Genomic DNA, 26837 nt, shown 5'->3' with positions numbered 1-26837 from the left:
GTGCGAGCAGGCAGGTGAGCAGGGCGTTCCGTTGTGGGTGAGCCAGGGGAAGCAAGGACGCTGCATGTCCAAAATGACAAAGGTTGCTTTTACACCTGTCACAGCCCCGTTTAATCATCTACCACTTCAAACAGGAGAGTCAGAGTGACGCTCGCGGCCTCCCAGCAGCCTTTGCTCCATCGCAGCGGACCCGGGGGACAAGCTGCCATTCAGTTGGGAGACGGGGAGAAAAACAGACCCGCGCAGGTATAAAACTTAACTGTGTCTTCCATAAAACAATAAGAGCAAATAGGTCAATGTTTTAAGGGCTGCAGCGACGCGGCGTAGTGAGGTAATAGATGAAGGAAAGATGGCTTCCACAGGTGCTGTGGCTAATGTAGCACTGAGAGTTCTCTCACAAAGTGGTTGATTTAGGGGTGATGCACTGATTTACACATTCACAAAAAAAGGGGAAGAAATAGATGTTAGCCTGTTGGTGTTTTATTTTCTGGATTACACTTTTTGTGTCTGAGCTGTTAAAATCATCTTTTTAAAGGTGCATTGTGTAGCTTTTGGGGTAGAAATTGAATAATTGAATAAATGAACAAACCCTCTTCGTGTTCATGACTGAATAAAACCGAATAAACAAACTGACCTTAAAGGGTGACGCAATTTCACACCGATTTACATTGTTTACATTTGGCGGACCCCGCCACCTCTCTAGTTTCAGACAGTGTTCTGAGAACAGCTTGTTTATTCAGATATTTTTTAAAAAAAAAGTTCATATTATTACATAATTAATATCGTTAAAATTCAGAGTTCGAATCTCTTCTCAAAAACTACATAGTGCCCCTTTAAAGGCGATGGTGCACAGAAACTGGTTAGGGGAAAAGAAGTATATGATTCTACCTAATAATATAACATTATAAATGATTGTGGAATATTTATTATAAAAATAGTTTTCAGTTGATTTTCTTGTTTTCTTCTTCTTCTAATTCAACAACCCAAGCCAAGTATTTTTTACACCAACTGTAGAGGGGTTCATTTATTTATCTATTTATTCACTTATTTAGGATATTTTATTTTGAAATTGAGTGCGTCACCGTCTTTTAATTTGGAAAATGATTACCTTGAAAACTCACCATTTTATAGCTGTCAAATATTCTGACTCATATGTGCATGAAGGAGCTGTGTCACCTACTACAATCTCGAATTGTTTATATTTATACACTGCCAATTATATATTCTTAAAGTATTTAATTTTCCATATTAGAAAAGGACACATTACTTTAAAAATGATTTAAAAATACTGGTTTATAAAAGACATCAGACACCATGTCCATTAATATCAGCACATAATAAACACATCTCACGTAAAAAAGTGCATTTTCTTTTTAAATATAAGCAGCAGCATCAGTGTCATTTACAGACTGTGTGGTATAAATCCAACAATTAGGTCTTTTTATCCGCAGAAATGACTGTTCAGTGGCGATTTATGAGATAATCTGACTTTTACTCTGATGCTACATGCTAATTGAAATTAATCTAACGTGATAATTAAACGGCTGCTCACAGCGAGGCATTGTTCTGCATACAAAAGACAGATAAAAAAGGAAAATGGCCATCAGCAGCTGAGTGGTGATCCGACATGATGAATGGCGTCTCTTTCCTGCGTGTTTTACATGCGGCTACAGTCGTTCCTCATTAATCACGACCGAGACATCAGAGACATTCTTCTGTTAAGGGCGTGTTAAATGTCCACAATGACTCTTTTTTTTTTTTTTTTTTTTTATCACCCTGCATGTATCAGAGAGAGGGAAAGAAAATCCCAACCGTATTTCAGTGGCGCTTTTTTTTTGGCTAAGTCACGCAGAAACAAATAAAGAAGCGATCACCGCCATCAATAATAAATCACACGCGAGGGTTTGAATCCCTGGGTGGAGAATCTGCGAGCTCAGCATTATTCCTTCTCCCCCCCCTGTTATCTCCGCAGCATCGTGCATATCGCAGCAGTATTGGCTAATCAGGAGCGGGTTGTAACGAGAGCTGGAGATAATCATTATCAAGTCGGTACATAAGGCACTGACACCTGGAGAGGGTTTCGGCCATTAGAGCTGCGGGGAGAAACAAACGGGGATCAGGCAGAACCGCTGAGGCCGCGTGGACTTCTGGGTAAAAGAAATAAATCAGTACATAAAACAAAAGAAAGGAAAATTATTATTATTTTCATTATTATTTTTATTATTGTTGTTATTATTATTATTGTTGTTGTTATAATTGCGTTGTTTTTTTCTTTTATTCTTTTTTTCTAACGAATTTGATTGTGCTATAATATTCTTATGATATTCAAATATTATTATATTATATATATATATATAATATGATGATGATAATAATAATACTACTAATAATAATAATAATAATGACAATACTACTACTACTACTGCTACTACTACTACTAATAATAATAATAATACCAATAATAATAATAACAATAACAATAATAATAATAATAATTTTGGTGCATTTCGAGGCATCCTCCAGTGAAATGCCTGATGGAGGTAATTAGATCACGGGCCCCTGTCTCTGACATCCACGCGGCCCGTCGGTGTTTGACCGTCTGTGGATAAATGTGGAGACAGGGCGGCGTCCTGCCACTTCTCCTCGCGGGCTCCGCGTGTCAGGGCTGCACACTTTGACATCACTGCGAAAAAACACCTCATTCATCAACCCCCCCAGACGAGGCTCCGCAGCCCCCTTAAAGTAAGAGGAGTCAAAGTCAGGGAGAGACAGAGGAGGAGAGAGGAGGAGAGGAGGGTGGAAAGAAAGTCAAGGGGAAAAAGAAACAACAGGGTTTTGTATTCTCGCACCTCTTTGACAACTGCTCACTGGGGGCGATGGGATGGGACACAGTAGCGCACCGGTTTGGTTACTCCCTCTGATAAAAAACAAAAAAAAAAAAAATCACATCTCCAAAAATCCTCTCCGGTCACCACCGCTGGCCCACTTTGAGCCTGTGAGCGCAGGAGGAGACAGGAGGCCTTTGGAGACGTGTCACCGTGCGTAAAAGTAAAAGATGTCCCCAAAAAACGTGAGCGTCCAACGCACGGACGTGAACGCACAGAGCCACAGGGGACCAGTCCAAAGTTGTATCTAAATGTAGACATTGATAGCAGCGGGGATAGTTTCGATATGAGCGACCACGGTGCTGTAAAAGTTCAGCAACAGCAATGATGATGAGTGAGCAAGCGCACAAACAACAGCAGCTCCTATAAAGGCTCTCCAACAGCCTATATGTATTTGTTTATTATAGGCAGAAATAATGCTATGCTTTCCAACATAGTGCTACTAGCCAACAATGATCCCTCAAACATGTACCTAAAATATAAATAAAGCAGCAGCTATTTAATATGACAGCCTGATAATAGTAGAGGTAATGGCTAGAAGTAATATCAAGAGGTGTTACAGACACAGTGGCAACAGAATAATGATAATAATAACAGTAATAATAAAAATAACGACAGATTTGTGTGAGCAATAGCTGTAATAATAACAGCTGTTGTAGCCATAGAAACAGTAGAGGTCAAACAGTAATAATAATAAAAAGGCCTAGTTTTTATAAAAGCAGTGGAAGTAGAAATATCACTGATTTCTGAATGCATTAATATTATATCAACAACATATTAGTGTGAGGATTTAAATCACAGTAGTTGTAAATGTAGAAGGCTAAAGTAGCTCCATGAAAGATTGTAGCCATGGAAACAATAATGATAATAGCAGTATTCCTGCTGATTAAAACAGTGCTAGTGGTAGCAGAAATATGACCATTTTGGAATGAAACAACATCATATCAGCAGATTATTAGTGTTTAATTGTAAGTCCAGCTCTCCAGCTTCCAGTGGTACAAGAAGTAGGAGTGGTAATATTTAATCTTGTTTAGTCCACAAGGCCCCTTTGCATTGTAATTTCAGCAGTTTAGTAATATATATCAGTAATGTGTCGGCATGTTTGTGATGAGTGATCAGGTCCTCTGTGAGTACGGCCCTCAGTGCAGGCTGTGGTGTCGGTGCTGGTGTGAGGCTGGTAACAGTGAATGTTGGAGTCCTTCAAGCTCATTCTGCTCGTAGGGACACACTGGTTAGTGGCCACAGCAGTAATCACTGACTGAGGACTTTTACTCAAGTACAGTTTTGAGGAGCTTGCACTTTTAGCTGAGTATTTCCCTTGTTTATTTTTTATTTTTGTGCTCCTTCACACTTCCACTCCAGCACATCAGGAGGAAAATACTGGACTTTTTTACTTACTTACCACATTCATTTGCAAAACTTTAGTTACTAGTTACTTTGCAGATGGAGAGTGAAAGTAGAGCATTTTTAAAATGAGTTTATTTCATTGGAAGTCAGAAATAAAACAAAAACAGATTGCTGAATATTTGGGTTGGATAATCAGTCTACCTCTGGTGTATAGTACATACATACATGTAAATCTATGTCATTTATTTGTACTTGCACCACATGTTCTGACAGAAAATAACTTTTGATACTCAGGCTACACAGGCTTGAGACTAAAATAACATTTTATTAACAATGATTAAAAAGTCCTGAAGCGTCTGATAACAAATGTACTTTGCAGCCTAAATGAATTCTTTTAAAATGGGATGCGATCAGCAAAGAGTGACTTGTAACTTGAGTCATGAGATAAACATGGAGAACACACGAAAGCACAATATGGAGTGGAGTGGAAGTGTAACAGAAAATGAAGTACAAATACCTCAAAATTGAACTTAAGCAAAGCACTTGAATAAATGTACTTCGTTACATTCCATCGCCGCCTATAACGTTTGGATACTTTTTTAAAAAAAATGTTTTAACAACAGTGGCAGCATCATTAGAAAAAAGTAGCTGTGAACGCTGGAGAGTTCTGTGTACTCCTGGGAGAACTACAGCAGTAATAGCAGCAATGGTGGTATGAGTGTTAGTAATAATGTTGGACTGATCAGATGTGTGCAGCTCAGTCTCAGTTATCTCCCATCAGACTGAATGCAAACACACACACACACACACACACACACACACACACACACACACACACACAAACACACACGCACACATACACACATTCACATTCACACACAAATACGTGCTGACCGGTGAGTGTGAAGAACCTGAGAGGACTGTTTGTTAACCTCTGTGAACACGCACGAGGAGACCTGTAAATGAGCGCATGATTTAATTGTCACCTCGCGGACTTTTGATCACCTCTCTCTCTCTCTCTCTCTCTCTCACACACACACACACATTCTCTCTTTCTCTCTCTCTCACACACACACACGCGCGCGCCCGCACGCACACACACTCCACTGTGTGTATGTATATTGAGGCTGAGCGAATCATCGCGGTTCAAAGCGAGGCTCCTCTCGCCACAGAGACGTGCTGAGAGTTTGTGCTCCCGCTCAGCTGAGGCCATTTAATCCTTCAATGAGAGCGTCTGACTTAAATAAACTAATTAGGGAGGGGATTTATTGATCACCGAAGGAGCGCACAGAGAATGGACAAAAGAGGACGAGAGGGGCATTCATCAAGGGCTTCAATGGAGGGACTTCAATATAGAAATACATAAATGAATACAGTTTTTTGTGTTTTTTTTGTTTTGTTTTGTTTTACTTAATTAATAATCTTAAAAGGATCCACATAGTGATCCGTGAGTGGTAACTGTGTGATTTAATCAGTCAGTCGTCTGAATTCATCCATAACAACTAGCCACTTGTGGAAGAAGTATCCAGATCATTTTTTCCCCCTTTGCTGTGTAAATTACAAATGATGATAACGATAATAACAATCTTTAAAAGATCCCTTTAAAAGTAAAAGTATGCAAGTATAAGTATTTAAGCAAGATGTGTTTAAGTAACGAAAGTAAAAGTGCACACAAACAGGCCCTGTGAGGGTTTTATTGTTGTGTTGTTGTTTTTTTATGTTATAGCATCATTTTTAATGGTGCGTTCAGGTGTAAATAGTATTTTCAGGTTGTGCTTTGCTGAGCTGGAGCTGATTTTAACGACATTTCACATCAGATTGTGAACAAGGGTGTTAGATTTTATTAAACGACCATAATCAGCTGTCAAATTAGTGCATTAATTCCCTTTGACATTTAGTAAAATATGACATGAATTAAAATGGAAACCCTTGGATAAATTAAAAATAACTCAAAATTGCATTTAATTAAATATGCTTGAATTAAATTAAAGCACTGGAGTAAATGTATTCCTCTAAAGACCAGGAAATTAATCAGGAAAGTGTTTTTGAATACATGTCAGTAACTCAAATATAACAGGGTTCTAATAATAATAATAATAATAATAAAATAATTATAATAATGATAATGATAATGATTAAATCGTCATATGAGTCGAGACAGACTTCACACCTGGAGCTGTCACAACAACTCGCCGAAAAAAACCTTCATTTGCAAATTATTTAAAAAAACTTTCAGACATGATCAAGTCACATTTTTCTTCTCTTCTCTTCTCTTTTCTTTTTTCTCGTCTCTCCCCTCCGTGTGATTGATTGGAGGAGATCATAGGCTGGCACCCCCATCGTGTCTCCAGCCGCTCGCTCCGCTCCGCTCCCCGCTCATGATTGGTCCGCCTCCTGCAGCCGCGGCCACCAGAAGCGCCTCCTCTCATAAACCTCGTCAGACCGCACTGACGTTTCCCATTTACTTCCAGGAGAAGCAGCGACTCACTGTTACACGAACTTCTGGCGTGCGACCTATGGCACACAACTAGCAGGTAAGTCGGTGGAAAAAAATATCTCTACTTTTTTTTTCTGGTTCCACTTGTTGCTCGTTTCCCTCCCGCAGCTGGTTTCTTTAACATCTGGCGGCCCGCTGAGCGAAATCATCTTTATTCCGGGGTATTTTTTTTTTTTTTTATCGCTCCCCCAGCCCTCTCGGCTCTTATCTGTTTTGGGTCTTATCAAACGGTTATCTCTTTTGCTGTGAAGACATATTGCGTTTTGTTTCCTATCTCTTATGTGTGTGTGTGTGTGTGTGTGTGTGTCTATGTGTGTGTACTTGTGCGTGCACGTGTGTGTGTGTGTGTGTGTGTGTGTGTTTGTGTGTGGGAGGACAGAGATTTGACATGGACGGATCCTTTTTAAGAGCGCTTGATGGGAGAATGGCAGTCACTGCGGGTTGGATGCGTTTTATTGGATACTTGTAGATGAGACGGAGTCAGAGAAACTCAAAGTCAAGACTCCCGTTTTAAATGTGGAGCTGCGCGTTTCTCTTCTAAAGATGAGGACGAGGGGTACACCAGAGGAGGATTTGCGCTTCTTCCAGAGACTTTGGCGAGTTTCTGTCCAGATGTTCGCTCGTCCATAACTTTTTGCCTCACATGCGTAAAGCTGACTTTTCTTTCTCTCTTCTACTTTCTGTTTTGTTACAGGGTGGACTACTCCCTGACGACTTTTAGTAACCGCAACGGTGTATGGAAAGTGCTCCTGGATGGACCTGGGCGAAAACAGCTGGTCCATGGTCAAGCGAGAAGTATCCAGCAGCCCAGGGTCACCGGCTGAGCAGACATACCTGCCCGGTGACAGCAGGAGGGACGGTCCCTCCGCGGACGAGCTGAGGACTCCTCCGAGCGACCTTGACGCACTGGGGCACCGCCGCCCCGACGGCAGAACTCTACACTCCTACGTTCACTTCGGACACCATAACAACACCCTGACCACTGCCGAGGACATCCCGCTGTTTACGGATTTAGACCAGGGCAGCAAACTCGTCCTCTCCAGCGGAGCGCACAAGGCAAGCTTGCTGGTGGACCCGACCGACATGTACCAAACACTGGCCATCGCCGCCGCCCAGAGCCAGACTGGATATGATTCCTCGTCTGGTGGTTATATGCACTCCAACCCCAACTCCCCCGTATATGTGCCCAGCTCCCGGGTGGGCCCCATGATACCCAGCCTCTCGTATCTGCAGGCCAGCGGCTCTGCGCAGCCGAGCCACGGCGTCTCCAGCCACTCGGTCTGGTCTCAGTCCACCCCGGAGAGCCCTTCATACAGCACCGGGAGCCCGCACACCTCCAGCCGGTTCCACTACCCTCCGAGCCCGCCCATGAACAACGGGACGCCCCGGGACACCGGCTACGGCAACACGCTGAACGTGAGCAGCAGAGACCAGTACGGCCTCTCCCGGCCCCTCAGTGGGACCTACGCCAGTCCGTACTCTCCCTATGTGGCGCCGCAGCTGTCCCAGCTGCCCTCGCCTTGGACCGGGGGACCTTTCGATAACACGATGCTGCACACCTTGCAGAGCAGAGGCGCGCCCTTGATCCGAGGACCAAACGGAGGTAAGAAAAGAGAGAAAACAACTAGAAGAGGACATAGTGATGGAGTGACTTTTATTCCCACTGTCTGGGATGGAAAATTATGATTCAGTTCATATAATCAGGCCACTGCTGAAGTGGTTTTAGTGCGCTTTTGTATGATAACTTGATGTCTTTGTGGAGGCCAAAGCTCAAAATGAAAAAGAACGATCTGACCAAATATTAGTCTCACAAAGGAAACACAATAATCTTCCTCTCGTGATTCAGTTCTGGCTGGATGTGGTCTGAAATAACTGGCGTGTGCGTCCTGAAGAAAAATGAAACCTTTAAATTTGTAAAACAATAAAATATAAAATAGTAAAAGTATATTTTAAGTGTCCAAGCATTATGACTACATTTAATAAAATAATAATTCAAATTGTCAGATTTTTTTTTTACTGCATGAAATCTCTGGAACTGATTTGTTTTTGCTTCAGCTGTCATTTTAATGTCCAAGAAACACAATACCTCACCATGAAGTACAACCTGTAGGCAGATTCTCCTGTTTTTTTGTGCTGATCTGGGTTTATTCTCTTCTCAGTTTCAGATATTCTGGACGACATGTCGGAGAGCAGGGAGTGCGTCAACTGCGGCTCCATCTCCACGCCGCTGTGGAGGCGCGACGGCACGGGCCACTTTCTCTGCAACGCCTGCGGCCTCTACAGCAAAATGAATGGGCTGAGCCGGCCATTAATTAAACCACAGAAACGGACGGTAAGGAGCAGGGGACCACTTAAGCGCTCAGTTTCCTGCCTAATTGTCTCAAACGACGGCCGGAGGTCATCGCAGATGAGTGTCAGGGTGTCCAGAGATGGACAGCTTGAGTTTTTATTAGATTTTTTTTTTTTTTTTTATCATTTAGAAAATAATTCTTCTTTTATCTGTGACTGATGACAGAAATCTGTTTGTAAAATACATCTCAACGTGTACATTTGATGTTTAAGACAACATTCATCGCACTACACTATAATACGACTTCACCAGCCACCAGTTATACTAATTCAATTGATGCCGGAGTGGAGGATTTGACCAAGAAGAGGGTTATTGGTACCTTTCCCGTAATTTGGTTTAAACATAATTGAAGGCGCTGCTTTAATTGGATTACACGCCGGCCGTACAAGAGGATATTTGTTCACGTAATTAATCAGGCACTTAATCTGTCAGTGCCTCTGCCGGATAACTTCATCTTAATGGGGGCAACAATAAGAGCAAATCTTTTCCTGGTGCCATTACGCGCATTACGCACGGCTTTTTAAAAGGTAATCTGATCACAAATACGAACTCCGCTGAAAATGGGGCATCCTGTGCAGAGCCCTGCGTAAATAGCGTCTAAATGGATATCATAATAGGAGCCGTATTATTGTTAGGAAATAGGGTGTGAGTGGTCCGAACGGTTGTTGAATCAGTGGAGTGTGCTTTCACTTTAAAAACAATTTATTTAACTGGAGGCGACAGACAAAACCTCTCAAGTCTCAGGAGATCTTTTCATATGAATAATAATAATAATTTAATATCACGTTTTTCTGTCACCAGTCGACGTCCAGAAGAATCGGCCTGTCCTGCGCCAACTGTCAAACCAGCACGACCACTTTGTGGCGCAGAAACGCGGAGGGAGAGCCGGTGTGTAACGCGTGCGGACTCTACACAAAACTACACGGGGTGAGTGGAATATTTCAATTCACGTTGATCTCAATATAATGATAATAATAATAATAATAATAAAAATAAATAAATAGATAAATAGATAAATAATTAATAATAATAATAATAATAATAATAATAATAATAATAATAATAATGATAATAATAATAATAATAAATCCAACAATGATGATCCGCAGGTACCTCGGCCGCTCGCCATGAAGAAAGAGGGCATCCAGACGAGAAAAAGAAAACCCAAAACATTGAATAAAACAAAGGGATCCTCCGGTGAGTTATATAAATATGATTAAAACTGTGGATAATTTACATCAACATGTTGCCCTTTTTTTTGATATCGTGATCTCAACAACATTTTCTTGAATCATTTTTCTAGGAAACAACAACTCGGTCTCTATGACTCCCACGTCCACATCTTCATCCAATTCCGAAGACTGCTCGAAAACCAGCTCTCCCTCTGGACAGGTGTCAGGGGTAAGAAAGAAATCAACATGTCTTTTGTTTCACTTTAATTCAAATGATTAAATAAACATAAAACATATATTTAAAAATAAATAAATAAATGAGGTCAAACTTATGGGCATTTATAATTTGAAGGAGCACTATGTGGCTTTTTTGGCCAGCCCTCATCAGAAAATCTTTGAAAGCAGCTTATTATGACCTATACTGACACAAGTACACTGTTGGTACATAGCTCTATATTCTTGGGTATAAATGGGTAATGCTGTTTTTCTTCTCTTCCCATCGTAACTTAAAATACAAGCTTTGACATATGGATTTAACGTAGACCGACATCCAAAGTTCATGTTTGCTCCTCCAAACTGCCATTCTTTGCATATGAGCCTGTAAAAAAAAAAAAGTCGCAGCATGTACATTTAAAAATACCATCTTTTCAGCAGTTTTAGAACATTTCAAACTTTGTCCTCGACGCAACTCCAGGGTGGAATTTTGTAATGAGCAAACTGAAAGCATTACGACATCTGCTACAGCAGGTGATCTGCAGATCACATGCTGGCTGACTTAAACTCTGGTGGTGATGACCGCTCAGTGTGTCACACTGTGTTATATCACTGTAAGATTTACATTGTTTACAATCTGGTGGCCTTTTTAAAATTTTATTTTTACAAGAAGTGTAGCGCAAGAGGCTTGAAAAGGAGTTCATAAAACATGAAAAACACCACAGTAGACAAACGCTTATTTTATGCAGAAATGTCAGTTATATTAATGTAGTTTGGTTAATTATTGCATTTTTTAAAACATTTCCTTTGGTGTTGTAGGTCAGTTCGTCCGTGCTGTCCAGCTCAGGGGAGGGAACAGGCTCCGGCTCGGTGGTGAAGTACCCGGGACAGGACGGCCTGTACACCAGCGTGGGTCTGTCCCAGCCATCAGACGTAGCTTCAGTGAGGGGTGAACCCTGGTGCCCCATGGCCTTAGCCTGAACATCTAAATCTTTCGGGAGGACAGCAATCCCTGGCCCCTCTTGTCTGGATGCTATGTAGTGTGGAAGTATTCAGGGGAGGGGGGGATGGGGGGCGATATTTGTTTCCTTCCTCGCAGCTGATGCAAGAAGAAGACGAAGAAAAAAAAACAGTGGGACAGGTTGGACAGGAGGGTGAGACGACCTTCAAGTCACACTGCAAGCTTGAGCCGAGCGTGGAATAGCTGGTTGCCAGATTGGTGTGGGGGATCTTAAGAAAACAAAAGGGAATCTCCAGGCCAGACGATCAATCAGCTGGCCTGCTTTTTTTTTTTTTTGAATGCTTTTCTGGACCCGCCATGCACTCAAAAAAATCTCTCCCATCCACGCAGGAACAGAAACCAGTGAAGCCGTCTTGTACATAACGGATTTTCCTCTCTGTTGATTGGATACCACTGCTTCGTTTAAAAGCGCTGTATTCTTTTCAAGGACATTTTAGATTTTTTGTTTTGTTTTTGTTTTTGTTTTCTTTTTCCGCAACTGGAATCAAGCCACAAGTGCCGAGACAACTTTTATGAATCAAAAGAAAAAAAAATATTTATAAATCTTCCATTGTTGAAAACATGGCTATGATTGTTAATAAAGATATCAATATAGAGTAGAAGCTGAACCATTCTGATGTCTTCTTTTCTCTTTGTTTTTTTTCCCCTCTGTTTTACTTTTGTTTTTTGTTTTTTTGTAGTACAGTAGTGTTGAATCTGCACATGTTTTCCACTGAGAGCTCTTACTGTATTCGACTGAAACTAGTTTGGTTCAAACAGGGTATAAAAGTCATCTAGTGTTTAATTATTTTAATGAAGAAAAAAAAATTGCAAATAATCAACTCATTCAGACTATTTTTTCTTTTATATGTTCATGTCAGCTGTTTGATAGCATTAAGGTACTATGCTCAACTCTTCTGACATGTGGAGAAGTTGTTTGAGCAAGAATAGCTGTGGGCCCCGCCGACCTTTATATTACAGGATATAAACTGCAGAGAGGAGACTGTTGGCCTCGCTACCTGACTCACTATAAACTGTGTACCTTTCACAATGCAAGCATGTACTGCCGCATCATTTAAGACCAGAATTAGAGCAAAGCAGAGAGTGAGGTCACCCCCTCTGAGCAAGTTCTTGTTACTTTTGATGACTTTGACGAATCCCTGCGAGGGTTGACATCAGTGTAACGGCCCCGGTAGTTTTAACTAAAAAAATGAGGTGAAAGGGAAGTAAAGGAGAGTGACAAACATGTGGCACTCAAAAAGAGGAAAATGTGAGAAGTTATGTTTGATTTTTCAAACTGTTTGTCTCAATGTCCTTCAGCATCAGTGTGGGCGGAGTCTCAGAAACAAACCAATGTAATCACAGAATCTGACTGAGTTACATGTGGAACTTGGCGTAAAAAAAAAAAAAAAAGAGTTTATTTCTTATTTTTGTTTTTTTCTTTCTTTCACAATTTTCATCCAAAGAAGGTTATGTCATTCGTTCCTCTGGACTTATTTATTTTTTGGGGGAAATATGTTTTATTTTAGCATCATTCTCTCTTTTTTTTTGTCATTGTTTTTATTTTTTAAGAAATTATTTTATTTAAATTCAGTCCAATAAACTGTTTCTGGTGATGCAAATGATTTTTAGAGTGTGTTTAAAAGAAGAAGTGGTGTACAGAACCATGTTCCTGCATGATATTGATATTACTCAGGCATACTTTTGTATGAGGCAATCACAGCCTCCCTACATTTCTCCCTGGCTCAACTAAAACGGAATCTTTCTCAGATGTTTAAATGATTGGGAGGGAACAACGTGAAGAAATAAAGAATAGTGACCAGCTAATGCAAAGGAGGGAAAAAAAAAAGAAAACTTGTGCTTTATTTCTCCGATTTTTCCAGAAGAAATCTGCCTGCAGATTTTCGGGAGGTTTGCTTCCACACTCTGCTTATGTTTCATTAAAGCAAGCCTTTATTCTTCCTGACAGCTTTTTTACTTAAGAGTTTTTCTTCTCGACCGGCCCCCGAAGGCTCAAAGCACAATCCACTTTCCTGTGTCCTCTTGAACCAGCAGCTCAAAGTACCTGTCACAATGTTTACTGTACTTAAGCGAATATGGCCTGTGAGTAATACCACATGAAAAGATTTTAGAGATGGTGAAGATTTATGCCTGAGCTTAGCGTTATCTGTCTGCTCTTTGACATATTGATTTAGCTGAGTTTATTGAGTGTGGAGGAATGTGCTCCACTGCACTAAGGGCCACATCCACAGCCCTTATTTTTCTTTATTTTGCAAAAGATCGAACTTTTTAACATTTCATTTGAATGATGCAACCGCTGCCATTTGTTTCAGCCGAGAATCGTCCGTCACAGGGTTTTTTTTTGTTTTTTTCCATCATTGGTGTTTCTAGTGTTGAGTTTGGCTGTAAATGGTAAATGGAAATGTTTGGCATGTGTTCATTTGCTGCTGGGTGTTATATAAAACACAATTTGTACACCGGGACCACCGGGCGTTAAGTCCTTGAGCTTCCACGCAGATAAATTACAAAACCACCTTCAGATATGTAAATGCAAACTAGTGTTGAACTCAAAACACGGGCAAATATTTATAGGTTTCTGAATTTATGAGGTGGTCCTACCTTGGCACTGTCTGACTGGTATCCATGGTGCTGCGAGGGAGGAAATATAAACACAACAGCGCAGAAATCCTCCCTGCGCTCTTGCCTGGATAGATGTTCGCAGAGCTGAGGGTCACATCAACAACCACGTTCGCACAAAGTGATGCGAACGCCAAGCTTACAGTTATTATCTGCAAAGTGATGGAGAGGGGATGTGAATGATGTTTGTCACAGAGTTGGTGGGAATGCTGTCCAAATGAGCGCTGGATGGAGGGGAAAAGGGAGATAGAGGGAGAATACAGAGATCTTGATGGCTGCACAGGGTTGAAAGTCCTCCCAAAGTAAACATGCTAACCCAGCAGCAGCAGCAGCAGCAGCAGCAGGAGCACCAGACTTTGGGCCCCAGGGCTGTTTGACCATGGGGCAGCAGCACAGTGTGGCCCGGTGGCTCCCTCAGGAGATGCCCGTTGATCTTTCCATGTTGCCTTTCAAAGGAGAGCACTGCTGGCCCTGCCTCCGGAAGAGATGGGATCTCTGACTCAGCCCTTTTGGGTTTCCTCGACAGACACGGCGGCACATACTGGGAAGAAAAAAAACACACTTCAAAACATGATAGCTGTCCTGTTAGTGGAGTCTTTTGGATTTGGAGTAGCATCAAAAGACGTCAAATGGAAGGAGAGTTCATGTACTGTTCTGGATTATTATTCCGTGGTTGATTTTCTAGAAAGCCATAAAGTCTGCAGAACATTTCGCCTTCTCTGTATGCAAACACATCTATGACTGTACAGTATAATAAAGAATAAAAGGCGCCGCCTCCACCCCTGCCATAAACTCTCGCAGTCTTACTCACAGGAAGTTAGCTACACAAAAGGGGAAGGTTCAGGAAAAAATAATAAGTAATCAGGAGGCCCCTCTCTAATGATAAAACCACAGTAAATGTTGTTTAAAAAAAAGGCAAAAAAAAACAACTAAATGACAGTGAAAGGTTTGGCTCCACACAGAGATGACCTCATATCACTATGTATAGACAGTGTCACTTATTACAGAAACAGTGGGAGTGTGTTCAGGGAAAGGTTGGGTGTTGGAAGGAATGACACTTCTGGTGGAGGAGAGTAAAAATCAGAGGGTGGGACACGCTGAGACAAAAGGAAAGAGCTTTGTTATGATGAAAAAAGGAAAAGTTCCTTGACAACCTAAACCCTTTAACCTGAGAGTGAATCACAAGCCGCAACAGTTACCTGTGAACAATTATTTAAGCTTAAAAGCTGCCATGTACCACATAACATCCGGAAAATTACGTTTACTCTCAGTTATCTGTCAAAATGAAACAGATGTTTTGAGATTATTATTCAAATAGCTGCTAAGTTCTGCTGCTTTGCATGAAATTCAACTGTTTATAATAATGAATCCAACTGTCAAAGTTTTTCTCTCCTGATAATGATTCTAAGACACCAGCTGGTGGTATCTGATACCATCGATTGACTGTCAGTTTGGTATAAGTGCCCTCGGATATTAAAAAAAACGAGCACCTCACTGTGAACAACTCACTGGAAATATTTATTTGTAAGTGGACATGACACCAGGGATTGTTGCTGCACTACACACTGAGCTGTGAGCCACAATGACTGAATAATGTCATTTATTGTAGATTGATTTTGAATAAGCTATTGGAGAAACTGAGGTTATAGTTATTAATCATTTAATGGTTTATCCTTGATCCTTACCAAGGTCAGTATTAGTGCCAGTGGTAATCCAGTGTATCAGATTGGCACGTCTACAGTCATCCCTTCAGTATCTCTGGATATATAACAGTATACTATGTAATTATGTACTCAGTTTTTTGGCAGTCCAATTGCCAGAATAAATGTTGGCAATGAAAGTTTCTGCAAATCATTGATATGTTTAACCCTACCATTTTACAGTGTTCAAGTTTGTTTAATTCAATATTTAATGTTATGTTGCAAGAACAGCCTTTTTAGGTACAAAAAGTGCTTGGTTAGGGTTAGGGAGAGAATTTGACGCCACCCAAAAAGGCTGTAAATTGCCCCGAAATTGCTTTGTTGCTAATAACATAGCTGGAAAATTAGGAAAAAGTCTAATTAGAAATATCCAGTGGTTTCATGCTTACAAATGTAGAATCGCTGGGGCCCCTCTTAAAAAAAACCTGGTAAATTTATACTTACAACTCACTCATCGTCTTGAACAGTGGTCTCTGGCTTGGCAGTCTTCTCACCTGAGGCTCAATAAAAATATCTAGTGGTTTAATGCTCACAAATGTTGAAACACTATCTTCAACAGTGGTATCTGGTCTGGCAGTTTTCTCACCTAGGGCTCATTAATAATATCCAATGGTTTCATGTTTACAAATCTTGACTTACTGTCTCCAATAGTTTTCTCTGGCTTGGCAGCCTTCTCAGGTGGTTTAACACTTACAGATGTCGAATCCCTGTCTCCGGCAGTGGTCTCTGGCTTGACTGCCTTCTCACCTGACTCATTAAAACTATCCAGTGGTTGGGCGCGCAGGTGGTCGAGTGGTTAGAGCGCATGCCATAAACGCAGCCGACCCCGGTTTGATTCCGGCTGGAGGTCCTTTGCTGCATGTCACATCCCCCTCGCTCTCCCATATTTCCTATCTGTCTACTGCTTAATAAAGGTGTCTATGCCAGAAAAAATCTTAAAAAAAAAAAAAAAAAACTATCCAGTGGTTTATGCTGACAAATGTTAAAACACAATTGTGCCTTGTCAAAAATATACGGTGGTTTCATGCTTACAAATGGTGATTCACCATCTTGAACAGTGGTCTCTGGCTTGGCAGCTTTGATACTTTGTCTCAATACAAATAACCAGTGGTTTCACAATTACAAATGTTTAATCACCATCTTCAACAGTGGTCTCTGGCTTGATGTCTTTTCACCAATGCCCAATAACATTATCCAGTGGTTTCATGCTTACAAATGTTGAATCCCATTCTCAGACAGTGGCTTGGCAGCCTTTTCACCTCGGTTTATTAGAAATATTCAGTGGTGGATGTGACCAGTGGTCTCTGGCAGGGCAGCCTTTCAACTAGGAATAGCTTCACTCACCATAGCTTCTACTTCTTGATGTCAGCGTCAGCTCATAAACATGTAATCTGAAAGTGATATGACGTGGTGATAGATTTGTTGATATGACATGACACATACAAATTTAAACATACATGTGGTTTGCACAAAAGTAAAATGCCACCATATAATTCTGGTGAATGGGCTGTTTATGGCATCAGGTTTCAGGTATTTACACTGACAGTCCTATCTATTTATTTGCTTAAAATTAATATATGTAAGTGGACTACATATTATGACTTTTTGCCATAATGCCAAACAAAATTGAATATCCTGATAGAAGATTTTATCCACATCTTCCACACCTACACAACCCGTTGCCTTCTTTGGGAACATTCGAAGAACATTAGAAGAATTACAGGTTTTACACCTAATGAAGAGTCTGACATATGAAAAAAGGTCCTGGCTTCATCAGGTAAGGTTGATTTGAGACATACAAACATTGTTCTTGACAACTGTTCTGTGGTTACCGTGCCCCATATGTTATTCATCCCTCATCAAACAATTAAGACAAAATGCCGCAGAGCCTAACATGTGTCGGGAAAAACATATTTCTTTACTTGAATATTTTAGCGTCTGGTACTGCAAGCAAAGTAAATAAAGCTCTACTCTGATATGCAAACATTCAAGACAAATGGGACGGTGTCGGGATTAAATGCCTTGCCTACCGGTGTAAAAGCTAGTCAGGTTTTGTGTTTGTTCAGTCTGTTGTTCCTCCTAAAGGGGCAGGCTGCTGGGAACTTTCTGCTATGAATAGTGTGCTTAACTATGTACACACAAACACGAGGTCATTGTAGAGGAGGACTGTGAAAAATTTCATTTTGAAAAGGACATAGAATAAATAACAAAGATTTGCTGCTGCACATACATTTGTGTTGTTGTTGTTGTATATATCCAATTCTTTTTTTAAAGAAAAAAATCATGCTCTGTTTGAATTATTGTTATTCCAAATGTCCATTTCTGTTACATGATGTATGTTACCCAAAAAAGGCATGAACCTGATTCGATTTTTCAATGACTTGGAATAAATGCTCTGATGGGCACAAGGTATGCTTGTATTATTAATGCTAACTATGTACTTTTTTTCTATTTATTGACCAGACTAACAGCCTAAAGCCATGCTAGAAACTCTCTGCCATAGCTTGAGATTTTAACAACAGCATGCTAACACTGTCACAATGACAATGCTAACTTGCAGACCAGTGAGCATGAAAAGTCAAAAGATCACCAAAGTTACCACAATTTATCTTGAGGAGAACTAGCTAGTAGATAAGTTAGCCGCTATGTAACACTATTAGCTGAGGGATTCTGTCTGCGCGGTAATTGCGGGCAGCAGTGCTCAGTCAGCCTGCCTCCCAGTGAACACAGTTGGACACCATTCAATACTGAACACAGTCCCAGTAATACAACAAGGGGATACAATACAGAGGCGATTTACAGCAACTGTGAACAGGACTAAGACTCCAGGGACAAGAGAGGCATGAAGGGGCAGAGGGCCATGAGAAAGCTGGGCATCAGTCGCAGGCGAATACAGCATGTAGAGACAGAATATTTTTATATCTCACTCGATTAATTGAGGATTTATTTTGACAGAACCAGAGGTAATTGTGGCAAGACAAACCAAGACTGTTTGGGTGAGGTTAATTTTGTTTATGTCGAATCTGAATCAAGTGGGGTTTTTTTTAGTCAATGTTGCGTTTGACCTTGTCTTAGTTCAGAAAAAGAGAGAGATTTAAATTCAGATGGTGCACAGTTGTAGTTCTTTGTCTAGTAAGGGAAATAGATGTAAAAATATTTCCTTTTTTTACATTAAGTGAGTTTCTTGTGGTGAACTCGCTGCTTTTACATCTCCCTGCTGGGACTACAGGCTGTACTATCCCTTCTTGCGGTACAAACTGTGGCTAGCTGGTTCAGTACATCGACAGCTTTTTCATCAACCCTGTTCTTCACACTCTGTTGATAATATTAGTTCATTGTTTTGTATTTTCTTAACTCAAATTCTTTCCATGTCCACAAATTGCCCCCTTTCGCCAACATTGCGGCAAAATGTCAGGGGTATAACCCAAAGTCTGCAGAAGTCATCCTCTTGGGACCATAAATATCTGCACAAAACTTCAAAGCACTCCATCCACAAGTTGCAAATATATTATATTATTAGCTACTATTTAGATGCTGTGTTTAACAACTGGTTATAGGAAACTGAAAATACTGATTCATATAAAAATGTAATTAAATAATTATTATTAGAATTATGACAAAAATGAACCAGCCTACTGTAAATGTCACAAATGTGTGGTTTGGGAAGTTTAAATGGTGCATGATACCCCCGGAATAATAAAATGAGAATAGTCTATAGTGGCTGTTTCTCTTCTGGCCTCCCTTTCAACTAAGGGAACTTCTCTTGTCATGCTGTGTTCATTCACAGGAACAAAGTAAAGTATGTAAAGTATGTGACAAGCCCAGCACAATTTGACTATCAAATCTATCCCCCATTTCTACACAATGCAATGACAGTTTTGCCAGACAACCGTTATTCTCTAATGGAAAAGTTATTTCATTACCAATCCCTCTGCCTAAAGGGGTCTGGACTTTGAAAGTCGGCCACTAAATCATGTAACTCGTGTAAGTATTTTCTGCTGCAGCGATCCAAGGAGTACGCCGAGATTCTTGGGAGTTCAATGCAAGGTTACAGCTATCTCTCCTCTCCTACTAGCCCAACAGTCAGCCTTGTGTCCAAGGCGTTTTGAATTAAGTTCAGCGCTCTCGTGTATGGGAACCCGAGCTCGCCGCCAAATGCAATACTTCCCGGAGTATTTCTGTCAGAACCCTGGCCTTTAAAAACAAAACACAGTGAAATCACAGCAGGACTGTTTTAATCAATTAAACATATGTCAACAAGCAATATGCTAATCACTGTCCCGACGGGGAGAGCAAATTCTCTCCTGGTGATGTATGATCAGAAGTCAATCATCATGACTGTGAAAGGACGGAGGGACAAAAAACTGGGTTCAGGTTCAGTTTTTAGATGAGAAATAAAGGGTTGATAAACATTTGTGAATATAGTTGGGATAAACCTTTTCTAATTCTTGCCATCATCTTTACTGTTCTGGTGTGAAACAGACAGAACAATAAAGTGAGTCAGACACGGGTGATTTCCATGCGTGTTGTGTGTTTTGAGTGTCCCTGTTTGACTTGGATGAAGAGCTGGTGGGGAACAATGCCTTCCCGACTGGCATCAACTGTTTTGCTCGAAATCTCTCAGCCTTCTGGAGAATCTGCATGCAGTCATAGCTTAAGTCATTTGGGTCAACTTAGGGCTACGGAGTTTGGTGGGATTTTACCGGCCCCTCCTACCCAGAATGCATTGCAGTGTCTCAGACTTTAGGACTTCAGGACGAGGTATGCTTGTGTAAACACCATTTGGCTCACTGAAGTCTTGAGATGTAATAAATTTACATCTAGAGCTCAAGATAGCAGTGCAGCCACACAGCGAAGACGGGGGATAAATTGCAGGATGCAGCAGCCTGACAGACGAGACCAGTGAGGCTCCTCTCTTGCCTGCTGATTGGGCGTCTCTCTACTGAGACCTCTTATGAAAACTCCTGATAACCAAATGAGCATCTAAAATAAATAACAGGCTGACGCATGGCAGGCTCCCAAACAGAAGAAACAGACGCTCATTAAAATCTCACCAGCCGTTGTAGTCAGATTTTTGCTAACCATGCTAATTTATTTTTAAAAATACTACCTATTAACAAAGACAGCTCTGCTTTATTTTACTTTTCCAAGGAATATACACAAAGCCAAAATATTGAAAGAAAACTATTATAATGGGGGTTCAGCAAACTAGTTGCTGAGATCCCAAACAGAAGAAACACATGCTCGTTAAAATCTCACCTGCCGTTGTGTAGTCACATTCTAAAGATTTTTCTAACCATGTTGTTTACTTAGAAAACTAAACAAAACTCACAAAATCTTAAAAAGAAAACTATTATAACAGGGGTTCACCAAACTAGTTAATGAGATCTCGAAACGTGGTAATGTTTTAGCAATAGCTATGATGAAATGTCATATTTCTTTATTTTGTTACTGTACGCTTCTCGCCTAAAACACAGGAGATGCCCCGAATACTTGTCGAAATACCAAGTATTTCATTGCCACAAACAAAACTGGAAATTGTCCCAAGGTCCTCTCCAAAAATATCCAATCACACTAACAGGGTTTCCCCTACATGTAATTGACTGTGGCGCAACGCCACGGCAAAATAAAAGCCTCCACACCTTAAAAATTCAGGCATAAATAAATCCAGTGTTAGAGAAAGGAAATATTTTACTGTCGTCTTCCACTGCAGTCTTTGACGTTAACTAGCATGTTGGATATTTAGCTTGATAATTAGCTAGAGGATTAAAATGGTCACTTAGTGCAGAGTCCTGCACGGGTCACCGCATCCGACCCCGTTTTCAGACAGTAGCACAAATTACATTCCGTACCCGAGCCGACCCGCTATAAATTGATACTGACGCCCGAAGGAAAATTGGACGGACGCAATTTTTAAAAGTGAAAGTAAGACAGCGTGGGGAATAGGAGTTCAGGGAGGGCACAAGCACGCATGAATGAGCTCATATGAAATATAAATGCTTATCATTTGTGTCGCTAATAATGACTGATGATAAGTGACGCCTTGAAAATGGCAATCGTAAAACCCGACCCGCCTCTCCAGGTGTCCGACCCGATCCGCATCTGTGTCCGACACAGTACATTATTTTTCACCCGTGCAGGACTCTGACTTAGGTAACTCCTCTCTTGAAACAGTAATAGTATTTCTTTACAATATTAGAGTTCATGATGACTGTGTGAGAGCATTATAACCATAGAAAAAAAAGTAGCCCCCCGCGCCAGTCTCAGAAAATACTGGGGGAAACAATGCACTAAGATATGTTGACATGCCATAGTCCAAAATCAATAATATCCAGCGGTTCCTTGTGAAAAGAGGATATCTATAGTAAGTTTCATATGACCAGGAAGACAAAGGCTAACAATGCATAAAATTACAACCCAAACTTTACCTTGTGACTTCCACCATAGCTTACCAGAGACTGAACTGCATGGCTAATGTCACAGAACTTTTAGGATAGCTGTGCTAGCACTACTGCTAGCAAGCTAGCATGTTCCCTGTGCGAGCTAGCCTACTGAAACAGTGTGTTCTTACAGATCACAATTGTCTATTTTATTGTGTTTTAACTGATATATATCAAGGGGAAATAGCCAACTTTCCAACTTTTCTTTTCTGTGGTATTACTGTTGCTGCCAATGTTGCAAACATAGCATTAGCAACATGTCTACCACTACCAGCCTGGCTACCGTCCAAAACAAAATAACCCCAATTTTCCCCTCGAAAACCATGATCTCAGCACTCTGAAGAGGCAGTAAAACACTATATTAAACAGTTATATTAATCAGTGGGTTTTGTTACTGACTCATTTAGTAGAAAGACTGCTGAAACATTACCTGGGGAAAACGACCGTGGAAACAATGCCTCTTCCTGTTTTGGTTGCCTCAGTAGAAGACACACTTCCTTGGTGATTATTGGATACACATCTCTACACCATACAACTGCACAAAGGAGGAAGGAAAATTGAAATCTACCACACTTGTGACCTCTGACCTGAAGTAGACAAGCTAGCAAGGCTACCTAAAATTAGGCTGCATGTTTTCATTGGTCATCAGGCATTTGCCTAGCCTTGTAGCGGCCCATCGAGAGTCTCCCCGGAGGTCACAGCCTTACTTCCTTCAACTTTGATCTGCCATTTCCTGCACAATGAGGGTTGATTAGCAACATTACAGGCGTGCTCACTATAACAAGTTATTAGTTTTACCTCCAAAACAGTGGCAGACAATCTGGCAAAGCTATAAGCTTTGTGGTCGTCTGTGTACTTCAGGATAAAATGCTGTGTTCCAAGATGTCAAACTGAAAGGACTGATGGCCGGAGGTACAAAAATAAAACCCATATTGTACCAAAATGTTGCTTTCCGTTTGAAAATAGAGTATGTATGTAGTCTTCTGTGAACCCAGTGACTGAGCACAACAACAGAGCTGCTTCCTTATGCTCCCCTGACCAGGCAGACCCTTTGGCTGAGGCGACCAATTAATTATAGACGTGACTTTAAAACTTCCTGTTTTTCCCTCCTTAATTAAGCCAATCTGCCCGGCTGCTCTACAGAGAGGAAATACCTCAAAATAGTACCCAATTTCAGCACATTCAATTATTTTGTGCCCAGCGCAGATTGCATCAGTCGTGTTAATGTACGGATCAACAATGTTTGATCACAGGGAAATTATGTCTGTCATTTCTTCCTGCTTCGCCCCTGAATATTGTGGGAATTGCGAGGAGAGTCGGTGCTCGACGTGGGCACAAATTAGCCACTACGTGCCCTGAGTCAGGCCCATCCAACATCAATCTCTGCCGGAGATGTTTATTATTACACTCATGCCGTCACTTATTCTGAGAGGGGAGAGGGAAAAAAAAAATCCCTGATTTATGCCTCCACTGTTACCCTTTCCTGTCCTCATTTATGAAAACAAAATTCCAGTGAATTCCTGCCATATTAACACTGAGCAGTTCTGAGGTCAAGCTTTCACTTACACTGCACAATTCGACCGTCCGTGCACGGATATTACACTGTTAGCTGCAGCTTCACTGTACGGCTCCGTTGTTGCCAGGAAAGCTGAGTAAAAGGAGTCTGAACACAATCTCACAAACTGACCTTGACAGCAGACACACTTCATATCTCTCCGCCGCCTTTTCTCCCCCCCTCCTTCCAGTTACACTAAATCCACAGCCAGTGATCAAGAGCACCAAGTCAACTTGACTGTTATCATAAATGCACCGAACTTGTTGAACACCTGCCAGCGTTTTTCACTGGTGCCCTTTTCAACTTTGAACCGAAACTCACCTCTAGGCCTCACCCTCCGTGTTTTTCACCGAGAAACAGGAAAAAGGAGGAGAACGTGAAGACGTACGTGGACGCAAAAACCAGGGCTGGAACGTTTTTTACAGGGTTTCTTTAGAAAAACCTGGAGTTTGGCCTAATTTAACAATAGAGCACAGTTGGAAGTAAAATTCTTTCCTAAGTATATCGGGGGAATGCCATCTATTGTTCTCTCCTGCGGTATCTTTGAGTCAGATCAGTGAGGATGTAGTTGAGTATCAAAGTTTATATATTTTGCCTGTGTATCATGTCAAATGATGTCACAGCCAAAATACTAATTCAATAATTGTTATTTCTGTGAAACACCTTTTCCATTGTGTTTTTGAAGTGGAGGCAATGCCGTGTGAACAGAGTGAGGGTGAGTGACTCAAAGGGTGAATTGAATTTTATGCTTAGCCCTTTACAACACTGGGAGGGTGCACTGTAAGGTGCTGTGTCTGAATTATTTACAACCACTGGTACACAAATGAAAGTAAACTCCAATAATTTTACATTTTGATGAGAAATAAAAGTTGACATGAATGAAAATCTGTATAATTCAAAGTGGCATGATATTGCGTAATTCCTTGTGGACCCTGGTGTTATAATGTAAAATGTATTGGATGTTACCTCCTTCTACGGAAGCCCTGCTGACTCAATTTCTAAGTCGGATCTAATTGCTTTCCTTACTGTGTTTATGTATAAAACATGTTTTTTTTTTCTTTTTTGAGAATTAAATTTTTTTCTGGCAAAACTTTTTTTTCACTGTTTTGCAAATAAAATAAAAAAAATCTTTTATTCTAGCAATTTTTCCAACTCGGTTTCACACAAAAAAAATCGTGTTTTCACAGATGGGAAAATACATATATTTTTTAAGAATTTAGGAAGATTATCCTGGCAAAAAAGTTTCTTTATTCTCCACCAGTTCTCAAGTCATAATCACAGAAGAGAAAATGATGTGGATCACCAGAAGAAAAAAATCTTCACCTGCCTCTCAGGGCCTCTGAATCCTCCTGCTCATTACTCACCAAGTATTTGCTGAATGTAAACATCTCACCAGCTCTCTCCCGGCTCAAAATCAAATAAATTGCACCTTGAAGCTCCACTTGTATGAAATGAATGAAACACTTGAATTTACGCCCTTTCCTTCCTTTATGAGCTTGTACTACGTACTTTCCTGTGAAATATCCCCAAGAAATGAGCCATCTTATCACACAAGTGCCGGTGCTAACCTATAGGCTCATACAACATTGTTCCCATCATCACAGCTAAATCTTACCAAGTAATAACCAAGTGTCAACTAACTGTGACACCCAACACCCATTGGTCGCACTACAGATTTGGACCCTTGAGCTTGGCATTACGAATGTGCCATCTTGGTCTTTGAAGCCAGATGTGACCTTATGTGGGCGAGAAGGTGGAGCCGGGGAGGATATCCTGATTAGATCTGTCTGAAAAGCAGAGGGCACCCTGTGGTGGCAACTTCCCAATTACAAGAGGAAAGCTCACCCTGCTTTATCGCCTGCTTTACTCTAAATGGCACCATAATTTACAAACTGATCATCATGTTGTGTTGAAGAAGACTTGACACTAGAGATTGAGAACACAAACTCATTAGGAAACTGTTTGCTGAGATAATAGATCAAGTGTCAAGTCTTAAGTCTTTTTCTTATAAGCTTCCATGTAATCGGACTTCTTTAGGGAACACTTGAGTTTCCCCCGTGCAAAGCATTAGAAAGAATGCACGTTTAAGGTATTTTGGTATTGGCTTCACTTTTCAGACCTTAAAGCTCTGTGGATATTTTCTCTATAGTCGGGGCTCTTAACACAACCATCAGACAGTAAACCCATAGAATATCTCTTACGTGTAACTACAACGTCTGTGGCAATGCACAACTCACTCCCAAGTTCAACAGGTTGACCCAGATGGTCCACCTTTATCACCATGTACAATACTCAGCACAGCACTCACTTGTTTACACTGAAACATGACCCAGCTTTCACAAATCAGAGGTCATTTCGATGTTCTCAATTTAAGACACTTGTCTTTTGTGACAAAGAGCCGCAGGGTCTGTCTGGAAGGTGAGTGTAATTTATATGCTGTCGAACTCATTGAAACAAACTGAACCTGAACCTGAACTCTATCAATTTAAGACCTGCTTTTGGACCCATGAGTTTTGTTTTTAATCTTTATTAGTCATGTTTGAAATTGTAACGCGGATGTCGCCGCTAAAAGGTGCTGGTTTCACATTGTTCCACAAGTGGCTGAATTCCTGTCATTCTTCAGAGTCTGAAGAAAAAAGAAAATATTGCTTGTAATTTTTTAATTCAAACACAGAGGAAACAGGCCTGCTGGCTTACGACTTATTTGGCAAAGATTAAGAGGATCCTGGCCGATACGGAGACGGTCATTCTGCATCGAGTGTCACAATGTTTTTCTGCAAAGCTGGACCCTGCGCAGCTGAAACATAAACCGAACAATACGAACTAAACTGTGTTCCTTCAAGCGGGTTGCTTTGTTTAATCTGTTCTTCCAAAATTCTGAGGCCATGTATAAGAACGCATGGAAAGAAAAAGGGCAATCTGATTTGGTGTACTGGCAGTATGACATCATCAAAGTGAGGAAATCCAAGCAGGCCTACGAGCTGTCCTGCGAGAGGCCCCTCAATAAACAGGCTGGTTATCACATCACTAACATTTATTTA

The 26837-nt window shown here is 40.9% G+C and overlaps 1 protein-coding gene and 1 long non-coding RNA gene across 4 annotated transcripts; one reads left to right on the top strand and one right to left on the bottom strand.

Annotated features, from left to right (window-relative positions):
• Positions 1-229: 229 nt before the first annotated feature.
• On the top strand, positions 230-12093 carry gata6 (GATA binding protein 6). 3 transcript variants are annotated; one of them, XM_030404047.1, is made up of 8 exons: positions 230-246; positions 6552-6766; positions 7424-8332; positions 8889-9061; positions 9881-10006; positions 10189-10276; positions 10383-10480; positions 11284-12093. In XM_030404047.1, the coding sequence occupies exons 3-8, from the start codon at positions 7483-7485 to the stop codon at positions 11443-11445; spliced, it is 1497 nt and encodes a 498-aa protein (XP_030259907.1). In that variant the 5' UTR covers positions 230-246; positions 6552-6766; positions 7424-7482; the 3' UTR covers positions 11446-12093. The 3 variants fall into 3 exon arrangements, with proteins under 3 accessions (XP_030259907.1, XP_030259908.1, XP_030259909.1); XM_030404048.1 differs by lacking the exon at positions 230-246 and having other exon boundaries at positions 6551-6766; XM_030404049.1 differs by lacking the exons at positions 230-246; positions 6552-6766 and adding an exon at positions 7063-7325.
• Position 12094: 1 nt separating this feature from the next.
• LOC115573317 (uncharacterized) lies at positions 12095-23123 on the bottom strand. Its single transcript, XR_003982254.1, has 4 exons — positions 23040-23123; positions 22856-22974; positions 22672-22776; positions 12095-14642 (listed from the first exon to the last, which is right to left on the bottom strand). It is a non-coding gene; the product is annotated as an uncharacterized LOC115573317 (long non-coding RNA).
• Between the last annotated feature and the right edge of the window lie 3714 nt (positions 23124-26837).

Source organism: Sparus aurata, chromosome 21 (genome assembly GCF_900880675.1).
Source record: "Sparus aurata chromosome 21, fSpaAur1.1, whole genome shotgun sequence".
Classification (NCBI taxonomy): Eukaryota; Metazoa; Chordata; class Actinopteri; order Spariformes; family Sparidae; genus Sparus; species Sparus aurata.
This window is presented reverse-complemented; position numbering and strand designations above follow the sequence as displayed.

Coding starts and splice junctions, on each gene's coding strand:
- gata6 (XM_030404047.1), top strand. CDS start 7,483: ATGGACCTGGGCGAAAACAGCTGGTCCATGGTCAAGCGAGAAGTATCC. Junction 8,333..8,888: donor GATCCGAGGACCAAACGGAG/GTAAGAAAAGAG, acceptor TTCTCTTCTCAG/TTTCAGATATTCTGGACGAC. Junction 10,481..11,283: donor CCTCTGGACAGGTGTCAGGG/GTAAGAAAGAAA, acceptor TTGGTGTTGTAG/GTCAGTTCGTCCGTGCTGTC.